This window comes from Callorhinus ursinus, unplaced genomic scaffold (assembly GCF_003265705.2).
Source record: "Callorhinus ursinus isolate GAN/ISIS: 27379988/994484 unplaced genomic scaffold, GSC_fseal_2.0 scaffold53, whole genome shotgun sequence".
NCBI classification, from domain to species: Eukaryota; Metazoa; Chordata; class Mammalia; order Carnivora; family Otariidae; genus Callorhinus; species Callorhinus ursinus.
The window spans coordinates 2,424,290-2,450,449 of record NW_027397115.1 but is presented as its reverse complement, the minus strand read 5'-3'; the positions used below and the strand labels follow the sequence as shown (position 1 = coordinate 2,450,449).

Here is a 26,160-nt window from a genome sequence, read left to right as displayed (position 1 = left end):
GGATTCCAAGATGATGCTGGTGGGGTTAGGTACCCAACAGACCTCTCTGGCTCTGCCGTTTAACAGCTGTGTGATGTCTGACAAGTATGTTCTCTCTCTCTCCGTCGCGCTTTCCTTTCTATAAAATGGAGATTACAGTACCTACCTCATAGGGCTGCTCTGGAAATTACAGGAGTTGGACCATCTAGTGCTCAAGAGAGCTATTATTATTATCATGATCTAGAGGTTCTCAAGCTTGCCTGCATCTTAGACTCACTTGGGGGAGCTTATGAAAAAAGATTAATTCCCTCTGTCCCACCGCAGACTAACTAAATCAGAAATCTCTGTGAGGCCCAGGCAGCAGGGCTTTACAAAAGTTCCCCCAAATGATCCCAAATACCTCATCTAGATTCTTGGTGCTCAGCTGCTGCCGTGCGTGGCGCGGCAAGCTCAGCTGGGAATCTGCTAGAAATGTGGGTTCTCAGGCCCCCCTGGACCTCCTGAATCTGCGTTTTATAACAAGGTCCTGTGGGTCTGAAAGCTCCCTGCAGGTATCAAGACTCCGGGTTCGCAGACCACACTGACTAGCAAAGGAGAAGATTCAGCGTCTGTCCCACAACCTCAGCAGATCCCTGCCTTTTTTTTTCCTTCAGAAATTCAGCCACCAGCTGAAATATTTGGAGTTGGCGCGCGCGCGCGCGTCATAACAGCCCCTTCGCATTCTTATGGAACCTTACACTTAGCAAAAAGTCTTTCACGTATGTGGCTTCACTTGAACCTAAGGACTCCCCTCGAAGTCGGGCATCACTGTGCCAATTTTATGGCGGGAAACCGAGGCCCAAAGAGCCCGGGATGGCTTACGACGCCCCAATCGGCAAACACGAGGTCAAGGGCCGGGACCCAGGCTGGCCGACCTCACCGCCGACCGAGGAGGCATCGTTCCATCGGCTTCTCCGAGAATGGCTTTGGACTTGGGCTGGCGGGAATCAGAAATATGCTAGACTTTTAATACTCAAGAGAAAATACTAACGACCCTCCATCAGCTGGGCTGCGAATTTATCAAAACGGTCGCTTGGCAACATGCAGGCGGCCACCCCAACTTTCGACCAATCCGCAAATTGCTGGCACGGGGACTCCTTCTTGGCGTCAATGGTGCTTCTGCGCATGTGCCTTCGTCTCCTGGGACCGGGGGCGGGGGGAGCCTTTTTCTTCCTTCCCTGCCTTCCGGGCGACACAGGAAGTGGCTCCGAGGCGCCTGCGCGGTGGGTCCACGGTAATTTGGGCCGTTTCCTCCACCGGCGTGAGGGTATTTCGGCCCTTGGGGTTTCTGGGCGCCGCGGCTCGCCTTTGCCACCTCCGCGCCGAGCGGGTTCGCAGGCTCCCAAGTCCTTCCCGCTGCCCGCCACCGGCCCCCTGTCGCGGCGTGACTCTCAGGTAGGCCCCGTGCCGCCTCCCTCGCTGCCCGCCGCCATGACGCCTCCGATGCCCGGCCCCCCGGCGGAGTGCGCCAGGCAGCGATGCCCCTGGGCGCGAGCCGGCCAGTTAGCGAGCTTCGTTACTGGCCCCTGGGAGGGACTCTGGGGTCTCACCGGGTCTAACCCCCTCGTCCTTCTTTTGGGGAAACAGGCACCGGGAAGGGTCACAGAGTTGATGGCAGCGTCTGTCGTCTCCGCCCTTCTCTGTTAACAGTTTGGCTTATCAGACACATGCTCCCACCTCCTCGGAGAAGCCTTCCCTGACCCTTCTTCTACAGAAGGGCATCCGTTCCTTTCGGTCTCTCCCGCGTTAACCTTTCTTCGTTGCACTCGTCTCTGAAACTTGTCTGTTCCTTTGTTTCTGTCCTCCTCTGCCAAGTGTTTACTGTAAACACACAAACGCGTTGCCCCCCCAGGCAAGTGTCTGTTAAATAGCAGCCGCCTTGGCCCTGGCTCCCTGCCGAGCGCCGGGTGTTTCTTAGAGGAGTCCAGACCGCCCTCTGTTCTTGGAGCTGACATTTTCCTGGGGGAGAGGTTGATGGCACACAATACTAGGTCGTGACAGGTGCTACGAAGAAAACAGGGTGGTGTTATCCGAGGTTGCATATGTTAAATCAGGACGGCAGTGGAGCCTCTCAGGAGGTGACCTTTTTGGAAAAGGTAGGTCTAACAGCTTTATTGAAGTACAGCTTACCTGCTATCACCCATTTAAAGTGGGCCTTTTGATGAGTTTGGGAAGTTGAATACAGTTGTGCACACATCACCCCCAGTGCAGTTTGAGAACATTTCCGTCACCACCCCCATCCCCCAACATTCTCAGGAGACAGCTTTTGGGAATTGGGATCTGAAGATGCAGACCAAGACAGCTGGAGGCTTGGGAGAGGGCGGATCATCTCAGGCTGAAGGAACAGATAGTAGAAATGCTGCAGGGCAGGGCTGAGCTTGCTGTGTTCACAGGTGGAAAGGATGCCCCCAGAGCCGAAGAGGCACGGAGATTATTTGGAAGAGTACACCTGTCCTCTGAACTTCTTGACGGTTCCCCATGCCCTGTATAACGTGTGCTTCACAGAGGCTAATACTTGAATGACCCTTGCTCCTTCCCTAAGTTCATCCCAAATGCCAGAAATGTTCTCTCCCAACTTGATAGCCGAAGAGAGGGAAGGAACAGAAGAAAGAATTTTCAGGCACCGGGCATGCGACCTCACTTGGTTTTCATGATTCCGTGAACTGGATGTTAGTGAATTTCTTTTTGTGGATGAGACAATCAAGGCTAAATAACCTGCGTAAAGCCCCGTAGCTAGTGATTGCAGAAGCTTTGTTATTCCTCTGTTCACTCATGCAGTTAACTGGTGTTTCAAGTGCACTTCTAAGATTTGAGGCACAGGTAGTTGGCACACACCACTTCCTCTCACAGAGTTGCTTCTGAGATATTAATGTGCTCAGAGCTGTTGCTTTGACCAGGATATCCCACTCATTTTCTTCATGAAGTTGGGGATCCCAAATGCCCTTCCAAAATCTCTAGTAATTTCCCCATTCTGTGTTGTTCAGAACCTAATACTAGACCTTTTGATACTCAGTTACACCAAGTGGATTACTTTTTTTAAAACTCGTTCTACAGAGAAATTGCTGAATGTTTGCCAGGACTAATTGCTTTTCTTAGGAACTTCATGGAGAGATACGCACCTAAGCCAGAGTGTAGAAATCAGTAATAGGAAAGTAGATTCTCATTGAGTGGTGACCTGGAAGAGTGGGGCCTTCTGCTGGTTTACTGTTGTATTCCTGGTGCAAAGCTCAGTGTCTCAAATTATGTAAGAAAGGGGTGAATTTATTTTCTAGCTAGTGACTGAAAAGTACTTTGCTGTTAATGTACTGGTTTACTAATGGTGACAAATATAAGAAGGAAATAAGGAAACTGGATGTAGGGGGTATAGGAACTCTGTCTTTACAATTTTCTATAAATCAAAAACTGTTCTAAAAGATTTCATATTTAAAAAGCACTTAACACATTTTTTTTTTAAAGACTTTATGGGGCGCCTGGGTAGCTCAGATGGTTAAGCGTCTGCCTTTGGCTCAGGTCATGATCCCGGGGTCCTGGGATTGAGCCCCATGTAGGGCTCTCTGCTCAGCCTGGAGCCTCCTTCTCCCTCTCTCTCTGCCTCTCCCCCTGCTCATGCGCGCGCTCTCTCGCTCTCTCTCTCTCTCTCTCTCTCTCTATGTATCTCTGTGTCTCAAATGAATATATAAAATCTTAAAAAGAAAAAAAATTTTTATTTACTTATTTGACAGAGATAGCGAGAGGGAGAGCACAAGTAGGCAGAGCTGCAGGCAGAGAGAGAAGCAGGCTCCCCGCTGAGCAGAGAGCCTGATTCAGGATTCAATCCCAGGACCCTGGGATCATGACCTGAGCTGAAGGCAGACGCTCTTAACTGACTGAGCTACCCGGGCGCCCTGATTATCCGTATTTAGATTTCTAAAGAGAAACCTAGCATCAAGTCATTTTTCCCTTCTGTGACTTAATTAGCTTTATATTATCTCTCAGGGATATTGATTACTGAAGACAGGACCTGTCCTTAACGTTTTCCATTATTTTTTAGGGCCAGAATGAGTCTGTTTGGAACCACCTCGGGTTTTGGAACTAGCGGGACCAGCATGTTTGGCAGCACAAGCACAGATAACCACAACCCCATGAAGGTACCGCATGAAGCTTCACGGGAGGTTGAGGAAATTACAGTCCAGGGTTCCCACAGTGAGAGAGACCCACATAGCTTGGGAGCCTCCTTTGGGGCAAAAGCTCTGAAACTTTTGTCTAGCCCACTTTCTCAAACTTGGAGCACAGAAATGGTGTCCCCTGTGCTAGTGTCCTGTGCCCCCTGACTTTCTTCACTTAAGTCACCGAGGTGCTTGTTAAAATTGTGGATTCCCAGGGCCCAGCCCACAACTGTTGAATTAGAATTTCCACGGGGTGGGGGCAGGCAGTGGCTCTGATCGAGTAATTTGGGGCCAGAGTGAACTGGTGGGCTATCACGTGGAAAACATCATCCTGGGCATTTCATTGAGAGTGCTGCTTCAGGTCCCAGCAGTGCTAGCTCTTCCACTAGCTCCTTTATTGGATCAAAGCTAGAGAGGTCCGGTTCATTTAGTTCTTAGCACAAGGAAAGTCCACTATGAGTGTTCAGTGAGAAAGAAAACAATTTTGAAAGAAATTGATGATTCCTATGCTGTAACATTGACTTTCCCCCTCGCCCCCCAGGATATTGAAGTAACATCCTCTCCTGATGACAGCATTGGTTGTCTATCTTTTAGCCCACCAACCTTGCCCGGCAACTTTCTTATTGCAGGATCGTGGGCTAACGACGTAAGTGCTCCTTTTGTGCATGTTCTAGAAGTCTTATCTCTTTGTATGGGCGAGGTTAGCTTTCCATTTGGCTTCATTCTTCCCCAAGTAAATGAAGCAGAGATGACCTTTTTAAAGAAATCAGTAGGTGTGACCCTTCTGAGTAGGGCAGACATCACTTGTTACACTGATTTTTGTTAAAAAAGCGTGATCATACCACTCAAAAATTCCTACTCTAGTTCAGTAACTTGACATGGATTCCCAAATCAGTTGTAGTATCATTGAGAATGACTTATCCATGGTAGTGTACATAAACTTATAGGTATCCTGAAAATGTCTTAAGGCAAATGTTAAACTTTTTTCAACTTCAAATATAGCACACATCCCGCATAGACATTATATATAATCTGTTGTGTACAAAAAGAAAGACAAGAAATCATAGTGCACAAAAGGAAAGATAAAAACTCTGGTAGAAAAATAAGCAAAGGATGTGAAGAGGCACTTTGCACAAGGAGTGCAGGTGGCCCGTTAGTGTGAACTTGAACCATTCAGCCACACTCATATAAGCAGATAAATTCAAACTTCTGTGATGGAGACTCTGTCAAGTTAACAAAAGGAGAAGTTTAAAAAAATAACACTTGATCCCAGCAAAAAAAAAAAAAAAAAAAAAAGCTTGAGACCTTTCATGTACCGCTGGTGGGTATATAAATTGATACAGCTCTTCTGAAGGCTAATTGGCAATATTTATCAGAAATCCTTAAGTTTATACTCCTGCATCTCGGTGGTTCCCTTCTGGGGCTTGGGGAAGATCTCCAGTAATGTACTTTACGTGCATAACTGAATTAATCCCTTAACAGCTAACGCAGTTATCCCACTGTCCTCTCTGTCTTCTGGCGCAGGTTATGGAAGTCAGAGGTGTAGAATAACTGGCCCATGTCCCGCATCTAAGGAAGCAGCAGCCGGGATGCTGCTGCAGCAGCGTGACCCCAGATCTGTACTCCTAGCCATTACCTGATATTGCCTCATTGTATTGTATTGTATTTTTATTTTATTTAAAAGATATTATTTATTTGTCAGAGCGCACAAGCAGGGGGAGTGGCAGGCAGAGGGAGAAGCAGGGTCCCTGCTCTGCTGAGCAAGGAGCCCGATGCAGGGCTTGATCCCAAGGGGATCATGACCTGAGCTGAAGGTAGATGCTTTACGAACTGAGCCACCCAGCTGTCCCAGTCTCATTTTAAAAAGTCTTCATGCTAGTGGAAATCTGGAAAATTGTAATAACAAATAATGTATTTTATGGTATGTTTGTGTGCTGGAAAACCATTTAAAAGTTTTGGAAAAGATTTTTATGCAACAGTGGGGGGTAAGCAGGGGGTTGGGGAGAGAACGGGAGGAGGAGGAAGGTAGTCATGGTTGAGCAGGTTTGGTTTCTACATGTAGTTTCTGGAAAGACTTCACATGATTCACTGCTGAAAAATGTTAGAAGAATGCTTAATGGCAGTTAATAACGCAAGGGAGAAAAGCTTCAGTTAAAAGAGTGAAGGTACTCTATAATCTAGCTTTTTGAAGAAAATATGTGTGCATAGAAACACTGAAAGCACAACGAACTATTAACTATAGTGTGGTGGGAGTAAGGGGATTTTTTATTTTCTTGTCATATTTACAAAATCTCTCAAGTAAAATGCATTACATTTGTAATCAGGGGAAAAATGATGTAAAAAACCAGAATATTCAGAGAAGAAAGGTAAGTTTCCCCTGTGGTCTTGGTTGTCTGGATGGTGATGGATAACATTGTACTTTAGAAGACAAATGTATCTCAGATGTGATGAGAAATTTATCCGCAGTTTTAGGTGTAAGTAAAAGAATTTGTATATTTTGATGGCTTGGAAATAGGAATAGGGAAATAGCTACTTGAATAGACTTTTCAGTTGCTTTTTTTTTTTTTTTTAAGGTTTGTTTGTTTATTTAGAGAGGGAGCACAAGCAGGAGGGGCAGAGGGAGAGATCTCAAGCAGACTCTGAGATGAGCACGGAGCCCAACGCAGGACTCCATCCCACAACCCTGAGATCATGACCTGAGCCGAAACCATGAGTCGGACGCCTGACCAGCTGCACCACCCAGGCGGCCCTCAATTGCTTTATTCTTAAAGTTAGATAATTAGGTTTATATGAGAAGTTTGTGTATATTTAAGTTGCACCCCATTAGTTATTGGGTATTAAATGCATGTAAAACGTCAGAAGTTGCTATGTTTGCCTTAATTTGTCATATTACCGTAGGTTCGCTGCTGGGAAGTTCAAGATAGTGGACAGACTATTCCAAAAGCCCAGCAGATGCACACGGGGCCTGTGTTAGATGTCTGCTGGAGTGATGTAAGTTTCATTCCATTTTTCATGTTTCCCACAACATTAAATCATGTGTTACCTAGAGTATTTATATAATTTCTACTTTTATATAACATGAGCCACAAATAGCATGTATGTATACACATTGTTGGAATTCTAAGTGAGCGTCAGTACAATAACTTATTGACCTTCCTAATGTAGTCATTTAATGTTAGCTTCAGTTTGAGTTTTTCTTGCATAAAAAGTTCATTTTGTTGACATGTTACCTTTTTTTTTAAGATTTTTTTAATTTATTTTTTAACAGAGAGAGAGAGAGAGACAGCGAGAGAGGGAACATAAGCAGGGAGAGTGGGAGAGGGAGAAGCAGGCTTCCCGCCGAGCAGGGAGCCTGATGTGGGACTCGATCCCAGGACCCTGGGATCATGACCTGAGCCGAAGGCAGACGCTTAACGACTGAGCGACCCAGGCACCCTGTTGACATGTTACCTTAAGCAAACAGTTGAATTATTTCTGGAAGCCCTTCTTGCCTTTATGCCATGAATTTTTATGTCATTTTAAAATTAGAAATTTAGTAACCCAGAAGATAAATCCTAGAGAAAAAAAGAATCCTTTTCTATTAATAGGTATTTGAAGTCTTCGGGGTTTTTGGAATTCTTTTTCCTCCCAGATCCTGAGCATCAGTTGTATAAACAAATATGTTCAAGTTTATTTGGCTGTGAGCTTTTGATAGGGAAGGATGTATCGAAGGGACCCTTCCCAAAGGTGCACTGGAAGGGAAGGTAACTGGTGAACCACAGCAAGAGCTGCAGCTGTAAAGGGGCCCATCCCCTTTGTAAAGGAGGAGCCAGTGCAAGTGGACAGCTCAGCCTTTCTCTCCCTTCTGCCACTGCTGCCCAGCAGCTGAGCCCAGCAGAGGCAAGAAAACGGGGGCCCGAGTGACAGCTGCAGACAGATGTACCTCCATGCTGAGGAAGCTAAGCCTCCAGGCCCCTCTCAGGCCTTCTATGTAATTTTTAGTCAGATTCATTAGTGATGAATTGTAGACAATAAAATTGAAACTTTTTAGTGTATAATTTTGTCAGCTTAGAGAAATGCGTAGAGTTGTGGTCAGGGTACAGAACAGTACAGCCCCAGGTTGCCTCCTGCCCCTCAGTCACATGTTCCTCAGTTTCTCGCTGCTGGAAACCACCAATGTGTTTCCTGTCCCTGTGGTTGTGCCCGTCCCAGAATGCCACGTGAATAGTCCTGTACTGTGTCATCTTGGAGTCTGGCTGCTTTCACTCAGCAGAATGCACCTGAGACCCATGCAGGTCGTTACGTCAGTCAGTAGTTGTCCTTGCTGAGCGGTGTCCCCGTTGTGTGGGTGTGTCACCGTTTGTTCAGTAGGAGCACATTTGGATTGTTTCCCATTGTGGTCATTACAAATAATGCCACTGTAAACAATTGTGTGCTGGGTTTTCTGTGAACAAAAGTTTTCATTTCTCTGGGGTTAATATCTAGTAGTGGGATTGCTGTGTTGTATGTTAAGTATATGTTTAACTTTGTGAGAAATTGCCAAACGACTTTTATTTTATGTTGTCATTTTCAAATTACACCATTCATTTATGTGATCTTACTTGGTTTTATAGCTAAGAAATTTATAAATATTGTGAGATGGTTTAGGAGACAGAATTGATCCCGTTTTCATCATTAGCTATGATAGGCTTCTCTGAGCATTTTTGTCATCTGAACAATGTTTTCTTGACATATGTGATTTGGATTATTATGAGATAATAATAGACTTGTGAAAATAATTTGAAAAGTGATTGCAGATACAACTTATTTTTAGTTTACATGTGGAAAAGCAGCAACTTGAGTAAGTTGAAAATCTTTCTAATTTATTTTGCCTGTCTTTTTTTTTTACGAATGGGTAACAGATCAGAATGTAAAGTTTCTTATAAAGTAGGATAAGAAGTAGAATTAACTGATACAGGAATTCTGTTGCCCACATGTTACTGAGTGGCTGTTGGCATTTCCAAAACACAAAGACAGCTTATTTCCTTTCTCCAAGTTGTGTGTCATCTAATGGAAGACTCAAACACGGTAATGAAGAGTTCTAATACAGTGAGCCGAGCTCTGAGAGGGTCAGGGTGTCCTGGTGCTGGCTTGTAGGGAACACAGAAAGCTATAAATTTTGGGAGGGGTGCCGTGAAGGCCTCACTGAGGAGACAAGTTGAACTGAATCTTAAAAGAGAAATGAACCCTGTGCCTGTAGCTTTTTGAGCATTGTATCATCCAGCTCTAGTTCAAATTTGGGCTCTAACTCTTCAGCATTTTGACTTTGGCAGGTTACTTAATCTGTCTGTGTTTGTTTCCTCATTTGTAACATGAAGGTAATAATTACAACAGATGATATTTAATTAAGCAAATAATTATCAGGCTCCTCTAGTATGCCAAAGCCCTGGGGATATAGTGGAAAGGGAAGTAGGCAAGATGGGCAAATACCATATTCATGGAACTCCCGGTCTGTCAGGACAGACAGAATTGCAGATGGTAGAACTTTGTGGCAGCTAAACTGCATCTACATAAAGTGGCTAGCACGGGGTTAGTTGACAGACTTGTCTGAGGCAACATAGTGAATGGCTGAGTCGAGGCCCAGAGCCAGACCTTCCTGGCTCCCGAACCCATGTGCTTGACAGCCTCCCTCGGAGGCTTACAGGAAGGGGAACGGGCTAGTGTGGAAGGTGGGAAGAGCGTTTGGGAGAGGAAGGTACACATACAACACCACCACGGAAGCACAAAAGCACCAGAGTTACCTTGGAGGCATAAAACCCAAACTTGGTGACGATGATTCTTCAGTGCTGTAGGAACACATGGTTCGCTGTGTGGCCATAGCAGGGCGGGGAGCAGCTGGCTGGAGAGCACTTGCAAATACTGTTTCTCTGCCCTGGCTTTTTGCTAGGTTAGCCTCCGTATCTGTATGCCCAGTGGGATCTGACCTGCTGCTCCGTGATGCTGATTACAGCTGTAGGATGGGCATTTTATAATGAGGTTGAGAGGCCAGTGTGTCGCTCAATCTCAGGGTAGCCCACGACATATGTGGGTATCTTTCTAAAGATTTATGGAGTTACCCTTATAACTTCGCTGATAGAGAAGCAGGTTTTATCTTTTCTTTCAGTTGGAGAACTGGTGACTTTATATGGGAAGAAATTTTTGCTAAGGAAGGATGGCAGTGAATCTTTGAGCTTTGGAACCAGAAATGAGATAATCTAGGTCGTTGGTCAGCAGACTATGGCCCATGGGCCAGAAATGGCCCATTGCCTATTTTTGTAAATAAAGTTTTATTGGCACATAGCCACATTCATTTACATAACGTGTATGGCTGCTTTCAAGCTATTATGACAGTTAAGGAGTTATTCACTAAATAAATGGCCCTTTAAGAAGAAATTTGCTAACCACTGGTCTAGACTTTCCATTTAGTTTTTTCTCTTCCTAAAAATTATTCTGTTTTTTTATATATGACTTAATTTATGAGTTCTATATTTGAATATTTTTAAAACCACTACACAATGACTGCTAATTTAAGCTGTTCTGTAGTTTTCATAGGACCAATGATTATTGAAAATTAGTGTAGTTTTATGGTGTGCACTTCAGAATGCTGTCAGATACATAGCTGAACAAATGTATAATGATAATAGATGCATGTGTGTGTATATAAAGAGAACGATGCACTAAATGTGGCAAAATGTTTACCATTGGTGCTTCTGGGTGAACGGTTTATGGGTGTTCATTGTTTTATTCTTGCAACTTTTGTGAAGGCTTGAAATTGATCAAAAAAGACTTGAAATTGGGGCGCCTATGTGGCTCAGTTGGTGAAGTGTCTGCCTTTGGCTTGGGTCACGGTCCTGGGGTCCTGGGGTCCTGGGATCGAGCCTCGAGTTGGTCTCCTCTGTGGAGAGCCTGCTTCTCCCTCATCCCTCCCTCTGCCTGCTGCTCTGCTTGCTTGTGTAAGCTCGCTCGTGCTCTGTCAGATAAATAAAAATCTTTAAAAAAAAAAAAAAGGCTTGAAATTAACCAGAAGAAGAAGGATACGTGTAAGTGGCCCCTACTACATATGGATGCAGGATTTGCAAAAACTACTCGTGGAAGGTAGTAGTGGCCCATGAGAAAGGAGAGGGTCAGGGGCGGGAGACTTCATTTTCCCTATATAACTTCACATGTTTGAATTTTTATCCTGTTTATTTGGTATCTCTTAGGAAAATAAATCAGTAATAAAGAAACAGCGAAAAATGTGTTTCGTATATGACAGTGAGTTTATAATACACTGGCTTCCCAATAATTAGAAAAATAAAAATTGCGAAACAAAACCTGCCTCAATATGATCAACCTAACATACAGATAAAAATTATATATATATTTTTTTAGAATGACAGATTTTCTTGATTTTCTTTTAGGATGGGAGCAAAGTATTTACAGCGTCATGTGATAAAACTGCCAAAATGTGGGACCTCAACAGTAATCAAGCAATACAGATTGCACAGGTAATAAACGCTGCGTACAGAAAGGCTGGTGCCTGGGGTTGTGATGACTTTTAAATTCTGATTCTCTAGTATAGAAAAAATGCAGGTGACCTACCAGATCAGTTAGACTTACGCATTCCAGAAACCTCTTTAGTATTAGAGTAACACCAGAGTAATAACCATTCTTATTCCTACTGGTGTTTCACAGATGGTCTGTCATGGGTCTTCTGTATGTGTGTAGGTAAGGATGGTGTCCTAAGGAGTTAGTGATATTAGAGCCTATAAAAGGCAGATGTTACAAGTGGGCCTCAGCATTCATGTGTTTGACATTCTGACAGCCATGTGTGGCTTGCCTTTTACCAACTGCATTTGGACCCTGGTTCATTTGACGAGTATTTACTGAATGCCTGCTCTGTGCCAGGCACTGCTGGTAGGGGTAGAGACACAGCAGTGAGTAAGAGGAGAATTTGCACGTGCTTCTGGAGCTTTTACTGGGAACAGCAGGCATGAAGGGCAGAAGTAATGAAGCTCAAAGACGCGAGAACCAAAAGGTCTGACCTGGTTGGGAAGGGAGCCCTTTGACCCAAAACCATTTTCAGAAAAGCGTTACCTACTCTGAGCTCACAGTGTGGGTGGCCGTGTGCCAGAAGCATCTCTTTGATCTCTTCGTTCACATCACCTTAGTCAATAAAATGAAACTGTAGCGTTCCCTACTAGTTATTTCTGAATACCTCCCTAGGGAGAGGCTTACTTTGACTCTCATTATGGGTAAAATAAAATTAATGTTTGTCAGGATGGAAAGTAGATAGATGTTCTTAGATTAAATTAAATGTCACGGTCATTGGGAAGGGCTTGGATATCCTTTGGTGTTTGTTTGCTGTGACCTCAGTATTTAAATTTGTGCCTTCTCTTTTGAGTTTCCGGAACTGAAGCTGCTTACACATAGTTAACGTTTATCTTGATCTGTTTTGATTTTGTCTTCTTGCAAGCACGATGCTCCTGTGAAAACCATACATTGGATCAAAGCACCAAACTACAGCTGTGTGATGACCGGGAGTTGGGATAAGACTTTGAAGGTATGCTATGCCAGTGAGGGGACTGCACGGCCTGACCAGGAGTGACATTAATTCTTATGCTGTTTGGACGATTGCTCTGCATGGTCGCTTACTGGCCTTTTTTTTTTTTTGCTTTTAGTTTTGGGATACACGATCATCAAATCCTATGATGGTGTTGCAGCTCCCTGAGAGGTGTTACTGTGCCGACGTGGTGAGGAATTTCTAACTTAATGTATATCCTTTTAAGGGGAATACAAATTTCTTACCTTACGACATACTGCGATTAGAGGGTAATCTAAAAACCCCTGTAACTTGAATAATAAATACACAGAGGATATAGTTCAAATGGCCACATGCCATCAGTATATAACATCTGTTGTAGCTGTAGGAAGGTGGGCAATTACTGTGGTGTGGTGTTGGATCTTTGGGGACTGAGTGGAAGAGAAACAAGAACTTTCTCTGTCCATTTGGTTATAAGTCTTCCAGTTTTGTGCTAATGGCCAGTAATTCCACTCTTAGGAATTTATCATGAGAAAAAAAAGACACAGGTGGTCTTTGTTCTGTATAATGTAATGAAAGCTTGGATGTGGCCTGTAAGCCAGCAAGACCAGTGAGGTTAAATGAACTCGTTTGAGGGAATATTGTACAGCAACAGCTAGTATTCTTGGAATACACGCCTTGAGTGAAGGACATAACTTATGTAGGAACATAAATACATATATACATAAGCATGCATGATGCTCGGAGAAGCCCTAGAGGAAAACATAGCATGATATTAATTAGCAGTTAGCATTTGAAAGGGTGGTGTAGGTGATTTTCACTTCTCTATTCCTCAGTATTTAAAAAAAAATCCTGTAGTTTATAGTTTTAAAAAGTGAATCTTTTAAGAATGGATGTTCTACTTTCAAGTAATTTTTTCCCTAGATTTTCATGAAAAATGTTGTGATATCATTGGATTTTTTTAAACTTAAAAAAAATTCAGACTTATTTTTGTGAGTCTAAAAACATGGATCTAGTGTTTTGGTATTTAAAAAAACACATTCCTTCATTTTAATCATGTCTCTGCTTCCCTCCGTTCCCTAGATCTACCCTATGGCCGTGGTGGCCACTGCAGAGAGAGGACTGATTGTCTACCAGTTAGAGAATCAACCTTCTGAATTCAGGAGGATAGAATCTCCACTGAAACACCAGGTGAGTCATGTAAGATTAGGAAGTGTGTACTTCATATGTATCACGTGTGGAATACAGTTGTACTTTCAGACACCCAGAAGTATTTTTAAAGGGGTGAATTTAAGGGTACAAGCACATGTATTTTGTGAGTAGATACTGCCCGTCCCTGGAGGAGCCCAACTTCTCTGTTGTCTCCAGAGGTGCCCCTGGATGGCTGGACGCTGCTGTATACAGTTGTGTACCTCCGTGGATGGGCTCCGTCGGGTCCTGGCACCCAGCCTCAGCTCTGCCTTCATTGGGCCCACACAACACTAGGCTTTTCCGTGCAGTCTCCCACCTGCCACGGACTCTTAGATTTTCTTCATCTCTTCTAACTCCTAGGCTCTCCCTCCTCGAGCCTTTGTCTCAGCAGATCAGCTTGGCTCCTGCTCAGAGAATGTAGTGGTGGGGAGCTTCTTAGCTTCTTCCTGGGGGATCTAGAAGTCTGCCTGCGCCTGCATCTTTCCCTGCCTTTCTCCTGCCAGTTAGGTGAGCTCTGTGCTCTGTGAAGGCTGGTTTTGTGGTGGGGCTCCATGGTTGACCCCCTCATCCTCCAGGGATATCTGGACACTTGGCCCCCTCTGTTGGCGCCCCGAGCACGGACACGTGCTCCAGTCTCATTCATCTTAGAAAGCAAACTCTTGCCCCACGTCCTCCGATACCACCTGGACCCCTTTTCCTTTGCAGTTAAGCATCTCACATGAGTTTTCTTAGTTTCCTTACCTCCCACTCATTTCTCACCTGACTCCGTTGAGGTTTCTGCCCCCATTACTCCACCGAAACTGTTTTTAGCTTGGCCACCAGTGGCTTCCTCATCCATAATTTCTGGGGATGCTGACCGGCCCTCATTTAGCTCATAGAGCAGCGTTCATGTTCTGACATGTTCTTAAACACCCTGCCCCTGGCCTCTCTAATGCCCACCTTTTACCCCATGCCTCTCCAGTGGCTACTTCGTCTTCCTTGCTGGTTCTTGCTGCATGTTGGGGCTCCCCAGGCCTCTGCCCTTGCCCACTCCCTTCTCTACTGAAGCAGAACCTCATCTCCTGTCCTTGCCGTCAGTTAAGTATACCTTGTGGTCTGGGGACTCAGATCCCTAACAGACGTCGCCTCTGGGATTCCCTAGAAGGGACACCCACAGTCTGACAGCTCCTTTGCGTGTCTCCCAGCATTTCAGCCCACCAGTATCTCACACCAAACCTGGGACCACTTTCTGAAGATCTTTAGGTGTTAGCTCTCTTCAGGCTTCTCACTGGCTGTTTTCCCCAAAACTGGGGGTGTACGTATATACCTTTAAAGATCTACGCATACGTGTCTTACGTATTCTGTTTCATGTTGTCCACTAGAATGTAAATTCACGCGGAGCAGAGATTTCTCTTTGTTGCCACCTCGTCCTCAGCTCCTAGAGCCAGGTCTAATGCATAGAAGGTTTCTGCAGATGTTTGCTGAGTGAACAAACAACCTTAACCTGCTCCTGCCTACCACCCTCAGTCACCTCCCCCCCATGTGCTCTGTATCTCGAGATGGGACCTCCACCTGCTCTTGTCTAAGCTGGAAATCTGGAAGTCACCCTTGATCTGCTCCCTCTCCGTTTCTCCTGTCTTACCGATTTCCAGGTTCCCTTCTGCCCTGCAGGTGTTTTGGAATCTGTTCATTTTGCTCCTTCTCTCCTGCCACATCTAATCCAAGTCTCCTTTTTTGACTGTAAGAGCTTAGATCTTGTCCCTCCTTTGATCCACTCTCCATGCATGGGTCGGGGGCTCTTACAACAGCACATCTGACTTTGCCACACCTCTCCTTAAAGACGCAGCACTGACTCCTCATTTCCTTTTGGATAAATCCCAAATTCCTTGACAAAACCTGGTCTAACTGGCTTCATTTCCTGCTACCTGTGCCATACACCCTCGTCTTTAATTTGCTGAGGCAGGCCCTCAGCCTTTGCATAGGACCACTGTGTGGTTGTGTTCTTATAAATGGTGCCCCCCAGAGGTGTGCAGTTGCTGGTCTCTGTGCCGAGCATGGGAGGCATAGTCATGGTTCCTGCTAACTTACAGGCTTTTGCCTCTTTTCATTAATTTTTTTCCCACTCAGAAAAGTAATGAGCTGCTTGTTCAAAAAAAGGCAAATGATAAGGAAATAGAACTAGCATATCTTTTTCCTTTTACTTAGGAAATTTGTGTGCTCTAGCAGGTGTCATAATAACAGAAACTGCTCTTTACCTTCATTTTCTGTGGCTTCATCCAGAGGCTCTGATCCTGCCCCCATGTCTCCTGAACTCCTCACGGAAGATAGAACCTCAGTTTGGGTAGGGTGGGTGGTCCTCTGGAGTAGGCCAGGTTGTCACGACGGGAAGGAGGGAGTCAGGACCCAGGCCCTGGCTTCTCCTCCTCTGCCCAGGCGGCTGGGTCATGGGCTCTTCTGTGGGATCTTCTGTAGAGTCCAGGAGACCCTCCTTTGGGTCCCCAGAACCGGTGTTAGATCAGGTGCAGCGTGTTGCTTCTGCATTGTGTGGTCGCAGTTTAGAAAGCACTGGTCACAAAAAAAAAAAAAAAAAAAAAAAAGCGCTGGTCATGTCCACTCTCCCACGTGATCTTTGTTTCCCCTGTGATCTCTGGGCAGATGCTATTTCCCTTCTCCATTTGGGGAAGCAGAGGTGCAGAAACATTGGGTGAGTTGGCTGCAGGGTGCCCACTTGGTTAGTGGTGAGCTGTGGATCGGGGGCCAGCGCCAGAATAGGAACGGGCAGGGTTCAGGGGGGCGTGTGCACCGCTGGAAGGACAGCAGGCCCTTCCGGGGGTAAAGGAAGAGCAGCCCCAGACACAAGCATGTGGTCCGCAGTTAGTTCGTAAAGTTGCATGGCTGAATAGAGGTAGAAAATAACGCTTGGCGGAGGACTAGAAATAATTTACCATGTTTGTATAATACGTTTCTGGTTTTGGTGAAACCCCAAAATGAGGTGAACGTTATTTACCTTCACTTAGTTATGAAATCTTGTATTTTACTTTGGGATAACATACTATTTTCTTTGAAACCATAGCATCGATGTGTGGCTATTTTTAAAGACAAACAGAACAAGCCGACTGGTTTCGCCCTGGGAAGCATCGAGGGGAGGGTTGCTATTCACTACATCAACCCCCCAAATCCGTAAGTGGGCTCCATTTGCTTGCACATTTTCACTTGAGACTTTTTCAGAAAGGAAAATTCAGTTGAGCTTTTGCTTTTCAGCGCCAAAGACAACTTTACCTTCAAATGTCACCGCTCGAACGGAACCAATACTTCAGCCCCTCAGGACATCTACGCAGTACGTTTTTAGAAACTTTAACCTTAAGAATGCATCTAGAAACTAGACTTGGGGGTGGGTGGCTGAGTCATTATGGGGCTCACTCTCGTTGTGCATGTTTATGGGCAGAGATTGCTGGATTACGCTGTAGGTCCTGGTTGTCTGTTTTTGTGCCACATTGACCACGTTTGCTCTCCGCTGCTGCTGACTGCAAGCGGACGGCTCTTGGGGCCTTCCCCCTCCTTCTGAGTGCTGCCCGGCCGCTCACACGCTTAGTTGAAACTGGGAAACGGCTGATTGCTGAAAAAGAAAGAGGCACTTTCCTGAGGCCCCCTCCTCGGCATCCCCGGCTGCGTACTCGGGAACTTCTGCTGACTTGTGTTCGTAACGAGAGATGCGATGAGGTTCTGGGCTGGCAGTTGATCACAGCAGCACGCCTAGTTTCTCCCGAGATCGGCGGGCAGCCGGCACTCGTGAAGCGGCCGTCTGCGCTTTTTGTTTTCCAAGTGAAGCCGGAGGCACATCCTGGTACAAACCCGATTCCTCCTCCCTTTTCCACTGCTTCTCATCGTGCCTGTTAATCCTTGCAGGTAAATGGGATCGCATTCCATCCTGTCCATGGCACTCTTGCCACTGTGGGATCTGATGGTAGATTCAGCTTTTGGGACAAAGATGCCAGAACGAAACTAAAAACTTCAGAACAGTTAGATCAGCCGATATCGGCTTGCTGCTTCAATCACAATGGAAACATATTTGCGTATGCTTCCAGCTACGACTGGTCAAAGGTGAGCATTCCCAGGCCTGCTGTGGAAACTGAGGGAGCGGTGCCAGGCTCTGGACTCGGAAGGCCTGGGCTTGAGTTGTGACTCTGCTCGGGTCTTGCTGGTGACCTTGGCAGGTCACCATCCTGTCACTGCAAAGGGAAATAGCACAAGTGCCCTCAAAAGGTGTGGGGATTCGGCCGAAGTCATACCTGTAGAGCCTTTCCCTGTGAACGTGCCCCTGGGAAGGGTCTGGTCATTGTGAGGTCAGAAGTAGAGAGAGGCTGTCACTCTAGGAGGCTGTAAGTCCTTCAGTGAGGCCCGGGGTGGTTGCCAGAGTGTGAGGGGACACAGTGAGGGCGGCTGGAGGGGCAGCAGGGCCAGGGCATGGGGCTTTCACTGGAGGCATTGCTGCTTTGTTTATTATCTGGGGAAGGGAGTTAGGGGCTGACAGGGTTGTGGCTGCATTTTTGAGGCATCCCAGCATGGTGGTAAGGGGAGCAGACCGCGGGATTGGGGCTCCAGGCTGCTAGGTAACAGCTGATGTTTCTCGGCCAGCCCACGTGTTTGCTTCTCAGCTGCTGGTTGTCCTGGATCGTTTGTTCATTTTTCTCATGCCACCCCCCAGCCCCCTCTCCACAGCAGCCTTTCAGACTTTTCCCTGCTCTGCCCTTGCTGCCCAGCTTCCTGACTGGTGAGGTCGCCGGCCTCACCCAGAAAGGCTTTGCCCTCCTCAGTTTCTTTCCCCTTCATCTGCACGCATGCCTGTCTGCCCTGGCCCATTTCCCTCCACCTGCCTCCCACCCCAGACATGCCCCAGACTCCCTCACACCCCTCCGTTCTCTCTCCTTCTGCGAGCACCTTCTCTCCCTGCCCCCCGGCTCCTGGTCCTCCGTCTGTAAGCACACACTGAAGCTTTCGGCCACGCCAAAGCTAGCTGAGAAACCTTGTTTTCCTCAACTGATCAATGCATAGTGGGGTTAACACCCACTAGCTTCCATTCCTTTGGCTGCCTCCTGGATGCCGGCCTTCCCCATCAGCTCTAGCCTGACTGGTTCTCCTTGGGGTTCTCCCAGCACAAACCAGTGACCGACCCTTCAGTCTCTGACTTGGTTCCTGAGCTTGCACTCCACTTCTCTCCCAGTATCCCCATCCCAGCAGCATGAATGCACAGCATGCCCAGAGTGCCTTCACTTAGGAGATGAAAGTCCTGTAACTCTTGCCTGTGCGTCCTTTATCCTCCAGGCTCACTGCCTCTCCTGGGTCCCTCCTTGGAGTCAGTCACTGTCCGTTCACTTGGGGGTCTCAGTGTCACCTTTGATTCTCTTTCTCAGAAGATCTGGGCAGTCCCCAGTCTCTGGTGGCTTTACCTGCGGTCCCCCTGCCCACCCGGCCTCCACACCTGAGCCCTGTCTCGCCAGGTGTGTGCTGATGCGGACCGGGCAGCTGCGCTGTGTTTCTTGAAGCCGCTTTACTGAGGTATCCTGGGGGTGCAGTAGTCGTGCACGGTGGTCACTTTCAGTATCTGTATGTACCCGTGAAACCATCACCACAGTCCAGATAACCTTGTTTTAAGATAACAGTTTTATTTCCCCCAGAAGTTTCTATATGTATTACTGACACACACACACACACACACACCCACCCACGACCCTCAATCTGCTTTCTGTCATAGACGAGCTTGCTTTTTCTAGAATTCTATGTCTTTTTGGCCTGGCTTCTTTCACCCATTGTAAGGATTGTGGCGTTCGCCCCCAGCGTTGAGTGGATCCCTCGCCCATTGCGTTCCGTGGCTGGGTGGTCCGTGGTACCAGTGTGCCACGTGTGTATCCATCCACCGGTGGCAGCCACACGCAGTTTTTTGCAAAGTATGTCTCTTCCGGTTCTGCCGAGCCGGGGCTGGAGCAGGCTGTGGCCCAGGGCCTCGGTTTCTCCATGGGCTCTTCAAAGGGGCTCCCCTGGTCCACGTGCTCTGCCCGCGGCTGCCTCAGGCTGCACCTCTGCGCCCCCCTCCCCCGGGTCACGCTCAGGGAGCCGCGTGTTGCAGGCATTGAAAAATTAGAAGTGAACTGAAAGAAGTGAGAAAGCTCATTGCTGTGAATGCTGCTCAAGATGAATTCATCTGAACAATTAATGTCAACTTACACTAGGAGTTACTTAAATTACACTCTTTTTAATGTAAAAAGAGTTGCTTTGGGAAGTTCACACTGTTCTTAGTTTAAGGACAGTTCTCTCCAGAATGAAATCGTGATCACATAGGATTAATGTTCTGAGCTTGCTGCCCGAATGCAACTGTCCAGAAAAGCTGTACTTCGTATATTATGATGGGAACTTCTGGTCACCGTTAAGATCAACTTCTAGAACCATCTGGGCATGTCTGTCAAGGGATGAGACTAAAACACGTCGCTGCGGTAGAGGAGGCAGAGTGCAGCCGGAGGCCCTCCCCATCTCCCTGTTCCAGGTCTTGGGGTCACCCGAGGTGCCCACTTCAGCCTTGCCCACCACCCCCTCCGCTGTCCTGGCACTGTGAACCCCTTACAGCTTCTGGCTGCTGTGCCTTTTTCTGGGGGATAATGTTCAGCGGCCTCAGTCTACCCTTCACGGTCCTTCATAGTCCAGCCTGGTCCTGATTTCCAGGCTCCCCTTCCGCCTGCCCACAGGCAGACTGGCTGACCACCACACGTACTTGTACTTCTCTCTGGGTCTTTGTGGGCCGGCTCATCCTGGCCCTTGCCCCCGGCCCCAGGAAGTCATAGAGCAGATGTCTCCTCTTCTGTGAAACCTCAGGTCTGAGCCAGTCCTCCACTGCCCTCCCTGGAGGCCTTGCTCCTGTGGGCGGTCACCTCGGCATTGAGGTGGTAGTGGGTTAAAGAGGCTTAGCACTGAAAAATATGTAGAAGATCATTCCTTTAAGTGGGACACCGAAGACAAATTTCCACCAAGTCCTTAACCTTTCCTCTGAAACCAAAGTTTAAATTTGTTTAACATTTGACTTTTCTTTCCCCCCATAAACCTGTTTTGTTCCCCCAGATACATTATGTTTCATGTATGTAGCACAGGACTTGGCATATACAAAGTGCCCACAAAATGCTAATTTTTGCTTTTTAATGATAAGATTGTTGTTGTGTGTTTTTCTCCCCCCCTTTAGGGACATGAATTTTATAATCCCCAAAAGAAAAATTACATTTTCCTGCGTAATGCAGCCGAAGAGCTAAAACCCAGGAATAAGAAGTAGTGGCCGGAGACTTCTGGATTGTCCAGAGCTGTTTCCTCTCCACTCTGCCTCGTCTTTGTACGGATTTGGGTCCCAGTGTTTGGTAGGTTTTCAGCCCTGGATGTGGATTCCAAGCCCCGGAGAAAACAGTGTCCTTGATCAGCAGTCAGGAGCCCCGTCGGCCACGGTGACTGTCCTTCTCTCCATTCCACTGCCTGTTAACAGATTTCTTCTGTGACTCACGGGGTTTGAAATAGAGTCTAGAAGTTAGATTCCTGTGGGCGACTGCCAGGTATTTTGCAGTGCTTCATTCAGCCATGTACGTATTCGAGAACGTTGGGAAACATTCTGTGAACACTGTACTGTATTTTGTAATAAAATATTTTGAAGATTCCCTACTAAGCTCCCTTTGTGTGTCTCTCCCCTTGCCTGCCCCCGAAGCTCTGAAGCGGCCATCCTGTCGCGCAGCATCCAGGGTTTTGATTTGTAATTGGAGCCACCCTTGGGGACCTGCAGCGGTCTTGCCCCTTCGGAGAAGGGGATCCTGAGCTGCGACTGCCACGTGGAGTGTCTAGCGGCAGCTTCAAGTGCAGGCCGGCAGAGGCTGGATGGGTGTTTCCCTTGTCCTTCGTCCGCCTCTAACCTCCCCAGCGGTGTTTGGCTCTGCCCGGCAGAGGTCCCGGTGGCCGGAATGGGGCTTGTTCCGTGCGCTGAGGGGCAAGCCTTTGTGCGCAAGCCCAAGGGGGTGATGTTCGTGTGGCCTTCAGGTCAGGACCCGAGCTCCCCGCGCCACAGGTGCGCTCCAGTTGTGCCCCGGTGCTGGTAATTCATTTTTTTTGTTGTTTCTCATCATTTAAAATTCTTGATTGGTAAGTATCCGAAATGAAATTCAGCTTAACATTTGACTTTTGAGTCTGTTGTGTTTTTACTCTGTGATCCCAAATGCTGCTTATGCTTTACTGTTTGGGGCTGGTATGTAAACTAACTTGCTGAGTTTGGAAATCTGGCTTTGACAGTATTGTAAGTTATGTTTGCCTACTCATGAAAAGCAATGAAAATAAAATTTTCTACTGGAAGAGATTGCTGGCACTCAATGGTTTAAAAAATTCTTTGGTAGATCACAAGTAAGGTCAGACCTGTTAACTCTTCAGCGCTGTCTTTTTGCATGAAAAATGTTATTTTTTGAGAGAGAAAGGCAGGTGTACTGGTTAAAAAAAAAGCCGGAATTTTCAAGTTAATTATTTCCACCTCACTTTTCATGAATCAGCCCTGTGCGTGTGGGAAGAGGGGCAGGTAGGACCGCTGTGCTGAGAGTCAAGCTCAGTTACCCCAGTAGCCGGCTTTGCTGACAGGTAGGCAACATTTATGAGCGTTGCTTTAGCTGTAATTTCATAATTCTCTTTATAAGCTTGTGACTGGCGATGGTTGAAAAGGACCTGCAAATCATGAGTCTAAACCAGGAGCTTTGTAGAGTGTTCTTTTCCAGCCTGGGCCTCGCCACATTACCAAGGGGATAGGTAGTTTGTGCCATTGGCTAACTTAAAACATTTGCCTTAGTCCATTTACCAGAGTTACCCATGTTGGGGTGCCGGAAACCAGGAGTAAGGGAGCTCCTTGGTGCCCATGGGGATGTGAACCCTGGCAGATGGGTCCGGGGCTCATTTCTCCACCTGCCCAGAACCTAGAGCATAAAGGCCTGCTATGGGTTTACTAGTGATGAACCAGGAAATATTTGTTGAAATCACTGAACTTCTTAAGATATTTGTTTTCATGTTTCCTAAAAGGATATGGAGTCTTTGAGGAGCTCCCCATCTTAAACGTCACCCCTGCAGGTACCCATACTATACGCTGCTCATAAATTTGCTGGCATCTTCCAGTTGAGCAAGATACAAGTGTAATCTTGACGGCTTTAATGACAAGTCACTGTGCCATTAAAGATGGACACCCGGGGGGCGCCTGGGTGGCTCAGTCGGTTAAGGGTCTGCCTTCGGCTCAGGTCACGATCTCAGGATCCTGGGATCAAGTTCCGCATTGGCCTCTGCTCACGGGAAGTCAGCTTCTCCCTTTCACTCTCTCTCTGTGCGCATGCTCGCTTGCTCGCTCTCTCAGATAAAAGCTTAAAAAAGATTTACACCCAGAGGTCCTGCTTTCATGGGAAGAGGGATGTGTAAGCCTAATGGAGAAGACAGGTTTTCTTGTTGACTTACGTTCTCCCAACATTTTATCATGAAAATTCCCAAACGTGTTGAGTGGGAACAGCTTCGCAGTGAACACACATATCTACCAACCAGATTCTAAAATTAAGAGGTTGCTCTCGTGTGATGTCTCCATTTGGTTTTCCTAGGCCTCTGCTCTGCTCGTGACACCACACTTGGCAGTAACTGTGGACACAGCCTGGCGGCGAGAACTCACAAGAAAGGAGACAGGTCAGAGCAGGTGGGAGTCATGTGCAGGAAGGCCCACCTCTGTTGCTGCCACGTTTGGTCTCACCCCGTGTTCTTCGAGACAGACACCGAAATGGCCTGGAAACGCGGTGCTTTGTGTGCTTGTCTGCGAGCTTCTCCAGAGTCCTCTGCCATCAAGGGGGCCTACTGAACCCTGCGCGCCTGACCCGTGTGAGGGGCGGCTTTGTCTGTCCTGGGCCTGGACACGAAGATGCTTAGGTGGGATTGGGTAGAACAGGGTGAACAGCCACCTTAGGACCATGCGTCCTCGCCCTTCCTGAGAAACAGGATTCTGCCGAGTGAGAAGCTGCTCAGATGCCTGGTGTGTTTCTGGGCTGGTTCCCATGCAGCTTCCTAAGCACGTTCATCTGGTCACCAGTTTCACCATGATTTCCTTATTTTTCTTTAAGTCGATCCACTTCTAAAAAACACAGTTGCCCCCACAAAATTAGTCACTGCCATAAATTTAAAGAAAAAAATGACATACGTGGAAAACTATTATCTTTTGCCCAAAGTTAGAAAATAACCATAAAAATTTACACAAAGTAAGACCATAAAAAGCCATGAAATAATACAATGGAAGTTAAAACATACCACCTAACGTCCTCTTCGAGGGACAAAATACCTCACTAGAAAATTCTGTTAACGGGACATTATTCGGTATGTTCTAGGCTGCTTGGTAGAACCTCTCTGCCATTTTTGGAGTGACTTGGGGAAGTTTTTTTTTTTTTCATTCAACCAAAATGTGATTTTTCCTTTGAAGGAGGGGCTCTGTGACAAATGACCAAACACATTAGGAACACGGAAGTCTGCATTTTCCAGATTAAATCGTGATCTCGTAGGTTGTGAAATGACTATAGTTTGCTACTAGCATGTTTTCAATGGAGCTGCAAGACAACATTAAAATATATTTTATACGTTCACGAGCTCACTGTGATGGTAAGCACTGTTTTGCTCGACATGCTGCCATTACGTGTGTATGTATGTGTCTACGTGTATATGTGTTACAGATGTTAATCGTGTTCTGGACTGGGATTTTTCTCCCTGTTACGCCTTACTTGGTTGGGGACCGGTAGTACTGACCGTTTCCTTGCACTTTCCCCCAAATGGGAGAAGGACTGTCTCTTGGCTATAAGGGGACGTTTGAAATACCCATATAACACCATACATAGTTAAGAACATGGACTGCCTGCCTCCAAATCCCTGCTCTGGGACCTTGAGCATGTGATTTCTACTTTTCTGAGCCCCAGGGACCTCATCTGTGGAATGGGAGACATTAAGAGCAGCATTTGCAAAAGATGGGTGGGAGTATTCAGAGGTAAAGCCTGCAGGGTGCTGCTGTGGCTGGCCCATAATGAGTGCTCCAAATTCTAGCTGCTACTGCTGTAACTTCCAGGTGGGATGACATCTGTGGGAAGTTGCTCTCCCATGGGGCCAAAATGTCCACAGACCGGGCTGTCCTGGGACCTCCGTTGTCTGGAGGCGGCTCCTCGCAGCCCCGGGCTGTGTTTCCAGGTCGCCAGGAGGTGGCGCCCACGACCCCAGTGCCAGGCTCAGGGGAGTATGCAGTGTATTCTATTCCTGGGACTTGTGCTTGTTCAAGGAAATGAGTGCTGGCTCTCCACGTGGTGGTGTTACTAAGCTTGTAAGATAGTTGGGAAGTGGGGTTGAAGGATTATTTGTCCTGTTAGAAAAATATCCTTTAAAATTACACACTTTTACCTTTACAAGGTTTGATGGCCTCCTTAGAATACTAAAGTCGAGAATTTTTCAGAGGTCAGATTCCTGATTTTTCTACTTAAAATATAATGCCCCCCTCCCCGGTTTCCTTATGGGACACTGAAGTTTTGTTGCCTGTGGTGTGGGCGACTCTGAGTCTCCACTCACCCTTCGGCATTATCTCTGCCTTGCTTTGGGAAGGAAAGAGAAGGAAATGCAAACCTCCATCCCAGATGGGTGCTAGAGGCCAACAGGGCCATTTGAGACTAGTTTCAGTAACTTTGAACGCTCTAGATGCACATGTGCTGGTGGGCGGGATGTCCCTCCTGGCTGCAGGTGGAGGCGGCGGTTTCAACACGAGCATCCTATGCCCGTGAGGGGCTGGGCTGACGCCCCATGTCAGCATTTCACAGCTCAGTGGCGGGATTTCCTGCGAAGTGAGGGCACCCTGATTCCACAGAGCCCGAGCAGCGAAGTGGGGAGAAGGCAGGAGAACCATGTGGCTGTCGTGTTGAGAGGTTTTTTTTTTTTGAGCGTTTTTTATCACAACAGGTGTTATGTCACCACAAGGCCCATAGAAGCAGAGTAAGTCATTTTATAGCCTGCTGTAAGTCTGTTGTGAATTTTGCATATACTGAGAAATACTAAGGTGAGGGCTGTTTCCAAAGCAAATAAAAGCCTGTTGCATACTTGCTTAAAACGTGAGTCAGCCCCTAAAGAGAACTGGCAGGAGAGCTTATCCCCGGAGTTTCCCCCTGGGGGGGGGGGGGCAGGGCAGCGGGGAGGGGCGGTCAGAAGTGCTAAGGGGCTGGACCACCAGCACCTAGAGGTCCCAAACCCACGCTGGCCGTCGGG

General features: G+C 46.9%; 1 protein-coding gene across 6 annotated transcripts; it reads left to right on the top strand.

Moving 5' to 3' along the window:
* Positions 1–1,202: 1,202 nt before the first annotated feature.
* Positions 1,203–24,512, top strand: RAE1 (ribonucleic acid export 1). Of its 6 annotated transcripts, none has more exons than XM_073883911.1 (14): positions 1,203–1,413; positions 1,871–2,114; positions 4,049–4,145; positions 4,705–4,809; positions 6,488–6,529; positions 7,062–7,154; positions 11,561–11,647; positions 12,616–12,702; positions 12,821–12,892; positions 13,765–13,872; positions 16,925–17,031; positions 17,113–17,188; positions 17,758–17,952; positions 23,487–24,512. In XM_073883911.1, exons 3-14 carry the CDS (start codon positions 4,056–4,058, stop codon positions 23,817–23,819), a joined length of 1,395 nt encoding a protein of 464 aa, XP_073740012.1. In that variant the 5' UTR covers positions 1,203–1,413; positions 1,871–2,114; positions 4,049–4,055; the 3' UTR covers positions 23,820–24,512. The 6 variants fall into 6 exon arrangements, with proteins under 6 accessions (XP_073740012.1, XP_073740015.1, XP_073740013.1 ...); XM_073883914.1 differs by lacking the exon at positions 23,487–24,512 and adding an exon at positions 21,077–21,540; XM_073883912.1 differs by lacking the exon at positions 1,871–2,114.
* The last annotated feature ends 1,648 nt before the right edge of the window (positions 24,513–26,160 follow it).